Here is a 13,149-nt window from a genome sequence, read left to right as displayed (position 1 = left end):
GCAGGGGTCGCACCGAATATTCCGCATCAGGCATATTTTATCGCCGGCCGCTCGCGCGCGTTTTAATTGCGCTCGTACATCATCCACGACACGCAACGCGATTGTTAGAACAAATATAATGACCGGGCTGAGTGCGGCCGTCTCAATTTACTTCTTCGCGATCCGGTTCGCGCGGCGCTCACGCGCCCACGCCTGGCCTCTGCGGCGCACGTCACGCGTCCGCGATTCTTTCCAAAGGGGTCCCCGACGCGACGTCCCCGTCCGCGCGGATTCGTTTTTGATCCTGACATGTGCGCCGTCCTCCCCCGCGGGCAGTTTCGCGGCGAGTCGCCCGCGAGCGGGAGCATTGTCGAAGATAGACAATGCCGGACGATAAAAACGTAAAATTGATGCTCTTTTGTTCACATTGTTTGAGACGCTGTGCAACGTTTGCCGCACGCCTGGACGAGCCATTGCTATTGGCTTGAAACTACATCCTCCACCTCCGGCTTCTCTATCGCATCCACCGTTCCCCCGTCTCTCTCTCTTTTTATTTTTTTTTTCCGTCACCTTTCTCTATCGACAGCGGCCGCGGGTTCCCTCTTTCTCTCTCTCCCTCCGCCCTATCTGCTTTCTCCTTGTCATTGTTACCTTCCAAAACGAGTCGCTTCGTCCGTAAGCATTGTATCGCTCCGCTAGCTTTTGTGCACTCGTTTGTACGCTTCCCGCCATTGAATCACGACAGGTCTCCGCCGTCTCGTCGCTCCTACATATTGTTTAAACGCCGTACTGCGGCCCGGAGATAATTAAAATAACCGAAGAGCAACGAGAGATAACTCGCGGGGTCTGATAAATAAATCAGCGGTGGATTTTTCGCGCCTTGATTAATTCTGTTCGATTTTGGCCCTTCTTTAAAGACAAAGTAGAGACGAAACGAGACGAAAATGAGAGAGGGAAAAGATAAAAAAGGGAAAGACGTTTATTCTCGCCCCGAAGCGAGTCCTTTATATCGCCGAGAAACTTACGAAACTTATAATCTCGTATTAGGACACAGAGAAGTAACTTATAAAGGCAGAATACAAAACCTTTTAAAATTTGAATCTATACTTAATCTCCCATCAGAGTTCATCGTGCAGTTCGTAATAACTTATCGATTGCAAAAAGTCTTAAACTGCGCTTTAGAATTGAAGAGGTCACGATGATAATCGATGACGAATATATTAGCAAAGTTTCAAGGCCGTGAAACGCAAGGAGATGCTCTCGAGGTACGAATAAACGCGGATAAACAGCGCTTCTAAAAACCGATACCGCCTATTTCTTTCTCGGGAACTTTAAATTAATTTCAGTTTACGCGATAAAAAAAAAAAAAAATAGCAGTTACGTTCCGGTTGTCGCGAAAATGATAATTTGTATTAATTAAACGTTGGTGGAAACGAACGAAAAATGGCTCGGCGAAAGACGGTAGTTCAATAAGGAAACGAACGGCATATCGCACTTTCGGCAGATGGAGAACCGAGATCGTGGAATGCGTGAGAACGTGCCGCGGGTTTCACGACCGTGCCGGAGAACGGTAGCGCGAAAGAAAGGAGAGGTCATGGCGCGGAAAGCGCAGGGTGATTTCCCAGCTGACCTGTAAAGCAACCTATCCCCGTTAACCCCCTCCGCCACCCTTTCCTCCTTGCGATTCTGTCTCGCGAAGTATTCTTCCCCGTGGCCGTTCCTCGCCTCCGCGTTATGTCCACGCGACGAGAAAGATGCATCGCCGTGAGAGCAAATGGCAAAAAATAATAAAAGATGATAAGTTGAAGGGAAAGAGTGAGGTGGCAAATTTACTTCGAGTTCTCCGCCAGTTGTTCCGCGTCACGCGATACTTTTTAATAATTGACGAGACCAAAACGATCCTTCTTTCTATGTCCGAAATGTTTAAATCCAAGTAAATCGCACGGGCTTTTAAATAATTCGATGCCCTGCAGTTCGCTGTATTCTTTTTTTTTTTTTACGTTTTTCTTTTCTCCCCAGAAAGTAGACTGTGATAAATTTGTTATTAGGCTGGGAATACGCAAATAAATTAATGATAGTTAATTAGAATATCGCCGAGAGAGTCGGATCTTAATAATAAAATATAATTCTGTCGTTCGCACTCACCGATGGGTGCACTGCTGGCAGGCGAAGCAGTCGAGATGATAGACGTTCGTCCTGGCCCTCATGACCATCTCGAACGCAGGTATTTGCTTGTTACATGCCGCGCAGCATCCCGTGTTCCCGAAGAGCCTGAGGTAGTCCCTCTTACAGAGGATAAGATTAGCTTTGGTGTAGAGAGTGGAGCCGACCTCGCCTAACCTACAGTCGCAGCATCCGCACTTGAGGCAGTCCTCGTGCCAGTAGAGATCCAGGGCCTTGAGGAGGTACCTGAAGGACCGACCGTAGTTTTCGTTCTTACCGGCCGTTAAGTCTTGGAAACACTTCTCTTATCTCGATATTAATGTACATTTTACGCAAAGCTTGAGCAGAATATTTTAAGCGTGGCAAAAAAAAAAAAAGAAAGAAAGAAAAACCCGCGCGTCAGCGATCGAAGATTGATATCTACGTCCCCGCGAAAAGACGTGATTACTACCGTTGCGGACATACTAATAAAAGAAAAGCGAGAGAAATGTTCTGTTTAAAAATGCAGATTATATTTATATTTATGTCACCGACTACCTCTCCGTAATTATCTTCCCACAGCCGGCGCACTCCTGCTGCGTCGAACCATTTTTATTCGTCTCGGATTTGCTCACGTCCATAGTCATCGTGATCTCAACTACGGCGCCGTCTGAAACATCAAAAACAAATCAAATCGTTATTACAATTATACTCTTGCATCGTTGTTACAAAAAGAAAAAAAAAAGATGTAAGATTCTTCATATCGTTCGTTTCAGTTTTTTAATATCGTGTGAATTTAAAATAATTGCTAAATAGCTAAAAATCACGTGCCAAACGCGATTCGACAAACATACGAAAATAAAGTTCTTAGCAAGGTCCAAAGACCCTCGGAGTGCGAGAAAAAGTTGTCGCGCGACGAGAGAATTATACGCGCGGCATCGTCATTTGGGAGCGCCTCGAAATTTGATTTCCCCGAGTTAATGAGAACCTTCCCCGCGTATTCAGACGGGCTGTATGCATCTGCCTGCCTTTTTAAGGGGCGACAACCGCGGACGTTTGGCCGTGCGCGCGTATCCCGCCGTTACAAGCGTCTCCGACGGTCGTAAGTGGCTGACAGCACGCAATAATTAGCGCGGCTAATTGGAACCGTGCCTGCGCTCGTCCTCGCGCGCTCAGACTCCAATAAGCACCAACGCACTGCGTCACGAACACCGCCGGGATCTTTCGGCGATGCATAAAACATTTCTTTTTCCACGCTCGTTTTCGTTTTTCCTCTTTCCTATTCGTCCACCGAAGGGGTGAAAGTCCGAAGTAGCCCGTCTCACAACCGTCCCGCGGGACAAATGTTGGGCCGCGAGTATTCTTCAGCCGAAAATAAATTCAAGTTCACGCGAGAAAATTGATGACGATAATTTTAATTACATGTATATATATATTTTTTAATTCCTGTACGTAACGCATTTATTCTTTCCTCGAGAAATATTTTTCAATCGCGAAAATAGAGCTATCCGCATTTTTATCTTGGCCACTGTGCGCAGTTAAGTTGAAAAGGCGATTTTATCCAATTTAGATCGATACGTCCGTCGCGCGAGAGGGGATCGCGCTCTTCTCAGACGATCCGCGTAACACTTGGCGAGCAAGGGTGACGTACAGAGGGATAGCGGCCAGCAGCCCACTTGCTCACCCCCTTTGCCGGCACCGCCATCGCCAGCATCGCCGCGCTGTTCGAAACGACGACGAGCGGGCGACGCGCGGCGGGGGCTTAATTAATTAGCCGGATACTTTGAGTAACAATCCATTATTACATACAAACATCCTCGGCCTCGGGGCCGAGCTGCAGCTTTATGCTGCTAATTGGCCTTCTCAAAGCCGGGAGACCCGGGCACGAGTTATAAACGCCACTCCTTCCCTCCCTGGCCCCTCGCGACCCGCAGCCACCGCACCGCGCCATACCGCACCGCGCTACGCCGCTCTCTCATTCCCGGTACCAATTTTCTCTCTCACTACCATCCGCCACCAACCCCTTTTCTCTCTTCGTCTCACCTGGCCCTCCTTCATCTCGTTATCTCGCTCCATCCTGCTCCTCCCTTCGCATCCCCCATCCCATCGCCGCATCACTTCACCCGCGTGCTCCGCAATACACGTAAAACGCATACAATCGCGCGGATACGCTCGCCCCCGTCCCCTCGCGCGCGCACACACACATACACACATGTACTAAGACAAAATGGATGAGGGAAGTGGAGGAAATAGGTGAGAGAGCGCGAGAGGTGGACGGAAGGAAAGAGCAAACGAGAGACGAAGGAGAAAAAGAGAGATGCACGGGGCGAAGAGTAGCGGGGCTGGACGGATAGCGCTAATAACGCGCTCGTGACGCAAAAAAAAGGAAGAAGTATAATTGCCAGCCCTCGTGGCAGGTATTTTTCAAATAGGACCCCGTCCGTTAATTGGAGGGCAAATTAAAGAGGCGCCGCCGAGGAAAAAAACATCATCCCCCCCGCCTCGTTTCCTCCCGCGGCGCGCCTCCCACGTCGGTATATCCAAGAGCCGCCTCGTGATTCGTCAAACGACCCGTACGCTTCGTTTTTCCCTGGGTCTAGTTTTTTTTAATGATTTTCCTCCCTTAGTCCGATTGACATCGCGATAGAATTAAAAAAAAAAAAAACCCAGTGCGCAGCGTGCCGCTAAAGGACGCGGCTAACGATGACGGTTATTTAAACCCTTTCCCCAATTCGGGAAAAAACCTCCGGTAATGCTAATTGCGCGATCGATAACCGATTACTCGAAATGAAGCCGAACGATGAATGAGTTCGACCATGGATAAATTCGTGACCGAGAGAAAGTCTATCCTCCGAATTTTGCAAACGTACCGGGCTACGCCGGCATCATATTTGATCGCGATGGTTGCACCGAGCTACAATAAAAAAAAAAAAAAAAAAATGAATGTTACTTTACTCTTTTCATTGGCAAACAGCGAATATCGAAATTGCCGATGCTCGCGAGCAAATTAAAAGTTCAGTACACAGGTCCAAAATAATAAAAAAAAAATAGAAAATAAAAAAAATCAGGATCAAATTAATCATTCGCGTCGGTGAAAATTTTCGAGCCTGCTGCCGCGAGATTTCGCACATCGTACGTTGATTAAAACTACTTTCTGTCGCAATCATATAACTTCGTCACTCGGAAACAGATGAATTTATATGCCGCTTAAAATATATATGAATTCAACGGAATGTAACGCGCGAAGAACATCGGATTAAGCGACCGTGAATTTCTTAAATTGACATCGAGGCGAGATATATTTGTAAAAATCTCGTAAGAAATTAGCAAGGGGTAATTTTATTCTCGAACGCTAATACCGGGATATTGCGACTTCGCCACCCTGATTGTGAGTGATCGGTTCTACGCAAGGACGCTGCGCGGGTATTGTATTATCCGGAGGCGGACGTCGTTGGTGTTAGGCAACGTCGATACTTCGATCGCTTATAAAATGAAATTGCAAAAGGACGAAATTTCGCTCGACGCGATTTACGGCATCTTTTACTACTGCCGGTCTTATGGAAATTAGACCCTTTACTGCAGTGATATCTTCTCAGATCTCCCCAAGAATTTTCGGAGATCTTTTAAAAAGTTACGATTTCGTCATAAATTACGCCGGGCCAGACGGAAAATTTTGCGTACCTAAACCGCGATAAAACACCCGGTAATGTATACACGTACTATAAAATATTAATAATAAAAATCCCGAAGTTTGCAGACCGTTGGATATTTGCCGGATCATATTTAGATACTATAGAGGTATTATTTCTCGACGAGGGGGTCCCGGAGAAATTCGATCTTTCGCCGATAAAAATCGGTCTCGGGGCGCGCACCGCGCGACAGTTCTCGTCCGCGAGATAGCATAATCGTAAAATAGCAAACTGATTTCGAGCGGTTTTCTGTGTCGACGCGAACGGTCAATCGCCTCTCCTTTCCCCCCACGTAGGCGAACTTCGGACGAAATGGTGATATTCGATCGTGGAATCGGCAACGGATACGACTTTTTATTCGGTCAATATAAGGAGCACCCTTCCGAGATTACGAAATTGCTCTAACAGCAATATAGGAGAAGTCCACCCCCGCGTTCTCCTGTCGCGCTTCCAAGCTACCCTCTCGGCTCGCGTTTCCCGCCGCCCGTCTATCCCGGGGATACCGTCGGAGCGGACACAGGGCCGCTCTAGGTGGTTTAATAAAAATGTCAAATATAAAGTAGCCGGTGGGGACGGACGTTTAGGAAATAAATAAATGTAAAAGAAAGTCCGTGGAGTAGGAAAGGAAAGGCCGGGAGCGCGCGGGATGGAAAAATACGTAGACGGATATACGTGGGCGAGGGAGGGCGGCGGGGGTGAAATCGTCTCGCAGGAGGTACGGGAGGTATAGTGGACTCGATATATTATTACGGTTAAAGGTCAGCGTGGCGTACCCGGCTGACCCAAACTGTGAGTGACTGCACTCGCCAATTCAATCGGACGCCGCTTTCTTACGTCGAGAAACTCGTATCGGGGATGCTCAATAAAATATGGCGCCTCGCAGTAATACAATGCGGCGGAACGGACGGATACAGAGAGAAGTCCGTTTATTAATACCCTCTTCGGAATTGGAAAATTCTCCGAGAGAGAAAAGGGAGTCAAGGGGAGACGGGGGGCGAGCGCGACTGCAATTTCGGGAGCTTAATAATGATCCAACGGCCCACTCTTCTCCCCATCGGGGTTGCGGGTCCCGTGTCATTATACCATGAAGTGGAGAGACTGCTAATTAGTCATTAGCGTAGGAAAAAGATACCCTCAACCAGTGCTGGTGCAGCTGCGGGACGACGGGCAACTCTACCCGGCGACGCTGACAACGACGATGACGACGACGACGTTGACGACGACGGCGAGGATGGTGCACGGCAAACTTGGGCAAACAGGGTGTAGCTGCGCTAGCCTACGTCTAATTGGACCCTAGCGACGTAAGTTCCACTAATTGAGACCGGCCTCGTAACTATCAACACCGCTACAAGGGTCCGTTCGTAAATTCTGAATGGACGAGCAGCGATAACGATACGGATATACCGCCCTCGCTGATTGGGCGAACACCGGGGAAACTACGTCGCGGCGTTACGCGAGCCATCGTACTCACACTCGTCGTCGTCGTCGTCGCCGTCGTCGTCGCTGGATGAGAGATAATTACAAGTTGTAAATTCACTATATTACTACGGTTAATGAGGGCGCGCGTAATTAGAACGAGTACTTGTTCCGCGCTGCGCATTTCAAACTATGTAGGTAATGGTCGATTAATTAATAGTCCCGGACGACCGGTGCTCAAACCGCCGTAGACGGGCGACCGGTTGCGACTTCTTCGCGTGCGAAAACAAATTATTTCCCAACGCTTCTCTCTTGCTTTCCCGAAATTGTGGAGAGACGCACCGAGGAAGGGCACGTTGAAATAAAGGCGAAGAAGCGGGCTCGGCGGAGAAAGAAACGCGGGAGAGAGGAAACAACGAGGGAGAGCCAAATTTTAATTTCGTCCCTGACAAAGCGAGAGAGGTTGCGCGACGAGAGGCTTTCTCGGGTCCTTCAGGACCACGGTATTCCATCCTTCAAGATCATTATATCGCCAATTAGAAGATAGCGGAGCACGGCGTCGCCTAACAAGCTTCCTGGGGGGGAAAGTTGGGCGGCCGGAGGGTGGAGGACGGGCAGAGAGGGCGAGGACAGACCTACTCTCGCGTCGTTATACTACTATCGCACCGATGCGAAGAAGAGCGGAGAGGAGCAGAGAGGAGAGGCGCGGAGCGGCGCCGCGACGCCTCGCGTCTCTCTCTCTTCGGCACCGCTGCTATAAAATATTCACTGCAACTCGATGCTCCTGACCGGGCCGGCGCCGCACTACGGTATAATTAAGACGCACGTGAGATCGTCTTGACGATGCCAATTGTGTTCGTTACGGGATAAGGGTGAGCCTCGCAGCGCGGCACGGCTCTCGCAGAGGGGAAGTGTATATCGATCCGACTACGAGAAACCAAAATGACAAAAGAGCGAAATACAGCGGGTGAACTCGATCGCAAAAAGAGTCTCGTTTCTGCCATTTGTAACACGGCATTGCTCGTTTTAATAAAATTCATATAGCGCGATCTATTTTTTATCTTTAAAAAATCTTACTCCTGAGATTATAAAATTTCGCGTAACATAAATAAGTAAAATCGTATGCATATATAAAGTTTTCTCGTACTTTAATACATCCAGTTTTGCTAAAAGTGACAAATGCGCTCCCTCATGCATAGAAATCGAAAAAAAAAAATTTTCTTTTTTTTTTCCTATTGAGAGGAAATTCATGGAAACAATGAAAAAACTTTTGCGCGATGAAAATTTTATCGGGTACTCCGCGAATGCTCGTCACCACGGGCGGACGAAGACAGCCTTCTCGGTGAAGTTCTCGATCGCCCCGAACGATCGTCGTTCTCCCGGAAACAACGCGAATGTATACGCAAAGGAATCGCCACGCAGGAGTCGTTCCGAGTCTCCGTATGAAAGAGAGAGAGAGAAAGAGACCGAGGGAGGAATCGACGTGGTAGCGCGGTAGCGATACACTTTTCTCCGTAGGCAATATTCATAAATCACCCTTCAGATCGCTCCCGCCTTCGCCGCGTTTCGCCCTCCCTCCCCCCGACCGCTTTCCCATCCCTCTTATATACGCTTAGAATATAAGCGGCAGTTTTCTTTTTTCGCCAAAGGGATGCAGTGCCGGGGTCAACTTCCCGGCCGTCCCTTCCCGCGCGACCCCCTCGACCTCGGGTCCCCTCTCCCTCGCTTCGCGAACGTCCGTCGAAGGGTGGCCGACGAGACGGGGGTGGTTGGAAAGGCGCGGAACCATAGACGAAGAACGAGTTAGTCCTCCGGTAGTGTGGGACTCGCTGAGAAGGGGTGGTCTCAGATTCTATTAAGATCTCAGTAAGTCTTGTTACACGGAGAGGCCACGCCGCAAATCTCGCAATAAAACAGCCACCGGTATAACACCGATTCGGGGAGCGTCGTCGTCGTCGTCTACTAGCGACCAATCCCCCCCCGTCGCTACGACGTCGCGCGCGCCGCTTCTCGTACGGAAACCTTCCTCGCGGCGTATTACAGCAAACGCGGGGGAGGGACAGAATTTATCTGCGGCATGCAGTATTCCGGAAAAGTAAAATCTCTGGTAATCCGAGCTCGGGACCGCAATTAGCTTTTTAGAATCGTTAACTGTCTAATTCGCCATTCAATCTTCGTCGTACTTAAACAAGAAACTAATTTTTTTTTTTGTTAAAGTTATTACGTTCACAGAATTTATATTTTAGATTTATCTAAAATCCATATTCTATATATATTCTCGTAGTTCCGATATGAATCGCCTTAAACTTAATCGAATCCATTATTGCGAGTATCGTGCCATTACGGCATGAAGGAAGCAACGAGGGTGCAATATCCTTCTTTCCCACGAAATTCTCACGTTTCCGTACTCCATCTCCCGCGGAATGCCGATTATGGAGAACCAGCTCGAGCATCGCTCGAGAAGAAAGGGAGAAAGTGTGCGGGAAAGGAGAGAGGAAGAGAAAGAGAGAGAGAGAGAAAGCGCGGCGATCATGAGGTAGGGTCGCGTTCTCCAACCGAGGGTCCGAAATCAATCAAAACATTAATTGAAAGAGCTGAGAAGACAATGGAGCCGGCTAAGGCGGTAGGTATGGATGGTCTTGATAATCGAAAGATATCCTGGCCAATAGCCGGTAACCCGCCGGAGCACACCGAACGAGTTGGAGAAGGAACTTTCCTTCGGGCTTCCTTATTTTTTTTTTTTTTTTGCGAAGGGCGCGGAGGAAAATTCGCGGCACGGAGTCTCGGTAGGTTGGCGAGAGATCGAAGTACGAAGAAAGAGAAGGACGAAAGTAACGGAGAGAGGAAAACGTCGCAACGGGAATGTCCGACGATAAAGTCCTTTTCCTCCGTAGTCATCGCATTCCGTTCTTGTAAATAACGTCGTTTGCGCGATGCGAAGGGTCCCCGCAACAAATTCGATTATCCGAATATCGATGCGGCGTGTCGATCCGGGATGCCCGGCGTTAGCCGGCTGTTGCGGCGCGGCGAGTTAATGAACGCGCTCTCTATTCAATTGTTGACCGGCATTATTAGTACGGCGAACGTTAGCGCTTTATTAATTAACAAATCGATTTCAGTCGGTAGCAAATGCTAATTATTCAGCATTGGCGCCCGGCGTTCGGCGCCGCCGCGGATGGTTCTTTAATGAGAGAAGCTAATTGTACGGGGTACTCTCAATAGCGTCGTACCGAAGGAGCAACCGTTCAGCGCCGATGAAACTTTTAACGATCGATAAAAGAATGTTGCGGAATTTCGCGCCAGTGTCGTCGGCGATGTCCCCGCGGCCCTGCCGATTGAAGATCGCCTCTCGATACGATCCTTCCCCGCATTGACCCGTCGATCCCGTATCTCGTAAACTTCGCCGCGCGGTCGAAGCTCTGCCGAGGCGATTTTTATTTCTCGGATTAGCCGCGCGAGTCGAGATTTAACTTCTCTTTCTGTTCTGGTCCCGAAATCGAGTCCGAGCGTCGACGCGTTGCTTGGTACCGGGGTCGGTATTCCGTGGCGACGCGTGCGACATCCTAAGTACACAAGGGCACTTATCGGACGGAGAAAAATCTCGCAGGGAAAGGACATCAGGGCCGACGCCCAGAAGGACGCGGCACTGCCACCTGGCGGTGTGCCCAAAGACCCAAGAGAAGCTTCAATCGCCGTAAAAGCAACTCCTCCGACCTAAGGAAGACGACGGAGAGAAAAGGACGGAACGAGAAGGGAGAGAGACAGAGAGACGAGAAGAGGGCATCAAAGAGAGGAGAAGTAAAAGTTAGTAGCTTGCCGAGGCGGACAGAGATAGAGTCCAGGAGGGGGGTTGATAGACCGATGGGGGGCTGGGGGTGCGAAGCGAAAGAGGGAGGGAGGACAGGGCGCGATGGTCAGCTCGCGAGATACACGTTCGACGGTGCGGCCGACTTAAGAGGATTACATTTGATATTTCGATCGGGCAAAGTGGCTTTTTATTGGACATTCGCCGCGGAATTATCGCTGACTCGTGTCGAAAGGCATTACGCGCGCCCCGGCGTTATTAAATTATAGCAGCGGCCCGGTAGCACGCTATAATGTCCGGAAAACGAGGAAAATGCTATTTGCGAAAAAAAAGGTCTGTTTCGGCGACTTCCATCGCTGTTTTATAAAGGAATATTCGCTTCCCGAGACTTATCGCGCATTTATCTCGAAAGTTTTATGAGCGATGTGTATACGCAAGGATCGCTTAAATTTATTTATTCCACTACTTTTATTTATCACCGCTGCCCCGTGCACCACTTCCGTTGCAATCTCTAAATTAAAAACAAAAGCTGTCTTGTAGCTGGTTAAGAGTTGCGTAAATAGCCGCGGCAATTTTCGAGAGGTGCATCGCGCGTTGAAGAACTAGCCACACGATTCGCTGTCTCATTTTTCTTTTTTTTTTTTCTTTTCTTTTTTTACGTGCGGCGAAGAATATTTTCGAAACAATGGCGAAAGGCAGCGTAGCACAATTTTGACTCGGCAGCCACGGTAATAAACCCGGCGGAATAGCGGCAGTAACGGCTAGAGCGTCCGCAGCAGCCTTCCCTCTTTTAGTCCGCGAGGCTAATTAGCCGCGGCAATTTGTCGGTGCGAAACAAACGCGCCCGGTCGAAGGTCTCGCGCGCTCGCACGAGCTTTCTCGATTTATCCGCGCGCGCGTTAGCCGTACCTACCTACCTACCTCCTATCGGAAGCGAACTTCAAACGAAATAATTAAGCGATTCTCTTTAGCCGGCCGGCTAACGAGCCCGCCGCCGGCTGAAACTAGTGCCAATTATCGGCATTCAAACGGACGAGTACACGCGGGTGGCCGACAGTTGAGACGTTCCCTCGACGGGACGTCGAGACGGCGACGGCGGAGGTGGAGAAAGACGAGAAAGAAGAGGAGGTGAGAGAGGGAGGGTCGCTTGATGAAGAAGGCGGCCGGGTCTTCGAGGAATAGGGCGAGATGCTCGTCCGGACAGACAGTTAGCTTCATTATTTCGACTTCAGTCGACGCCCGACGACATATGTGAGAATAAAGCACGTTACGTGGCGCGGAGGATGCATCTGTATCTTATCTAAGTAGAGAGCGCAGAAAGAGAGGAAGATTGAAAGCGGCGATATTTCCGGTTTTCTTTAACGAGGAAATTCACCAGCGGCGTTTACCCGCCGGAATTTTCCCTTCAATATCTTAATCGAAGGTGAAAGCTTTTGATCCCCGCGCGCGCGATAATTTGCTAATTAAGCTTCTAATTAATTTCTGCGAAATAAATAAAAGAGAAAAAAAAAAATATATATATATATATAGTGTGCACTACGCCGCGAGAGGAAGTCTTATATTGACAATATTCTTTTTTTTTTTTTTTTGAAATGTAAAATACGCGTCTTTGATAAAATATTCAAACCTGCATTAAGGAAATGGGTGTGAAAAAATTTATTTCGGAAATTCGAAAAATAAAGTGGCACTTTTTCTATCCCGGACGGTTTGTTGATCCTAGTCGATTGTAGTCTTAAATTCATGGACTACTTCCTTTCACGCGTAGCGGTAGCATAATCGTGAATTACTTATTTTACACGTAAAACAGGCTTTAAAATAAATTCCAAGCAGCTGTATAATATATAATAACGTGCCGTTTCGACGAATCGCTCGTTAGATTGCACCTAGGCGCTAATCTTCGTGAAAGCTTTGTCACGCGTTACAACCAGCTCGCTCTTGCATATTGGATGACGATATCTCGAAAACGATTCATACATAGTGCATTATGTAATCTCATAGCATCCGTCTGAGACATTACTACTAGACGGTTCAATGAAGAAACGGATCTCCATTGTCACAAATGCATGAAATTACTTGATCGATTCTAAACATCACGATTCTCATTTCGAAGCAACAGTA

At 48.5% G+C, this 13,149-nt stretch overlaps 1 protein-coding gene across 3 annotated transcripts in view; it reads right to left on the bottom strand.

Annotated features, from left to right (window-relative positions):
- Positions 1 to 13,149, bottom strand: part of LOC139107506 (LIM domain only protein 3) — a 64,010-nt gene that overhangs the window by 6,349 nt on the left and 44,512 nt on the right. For all 3 annotated transcript variants that reach the window (XM_070665163.1, XM_070665164.1, XM_070665165.1), the window contains 2 exons: positions 2,680 to 2,791; positions 2,125 to 2,388 (listed from right to left, as the gene is read on the bottom strand). In XM_070665163.1, coding sequence (XP_070521264.1) covers positions 2,125 to 2,388; positions 2,680 to 2,768 — 353 coding nt within the window. In that variant the 5' untranslated portion in view covers positions 2,769 to 2,791. The remainder of the gene's footprint in view (positions 1 to 2,124; positions 2,389 to 2,679; positions 2,792 to 13,149) is intronic.

The sequence above is a fragment of the Cardiocondyla obscurior genome, linkage group LG13 (assembly GCF_019399895.1).
Source record: "Cardiocondyla obscurior isolate alpha-2009 linkage group LG13, Cobs3.1, whole genome shotgun sequence".
Classification (NCBI taxonomy): Eukaryota; Metazoa; Arthropoda; class Insecta; order Hymenoptera; family Formicidae; genus Cardiocondyla; species Cardiocondyla obscurior.
This window is presented reverse-complemented; position numbering and strand designations above follow the sequence as displayed.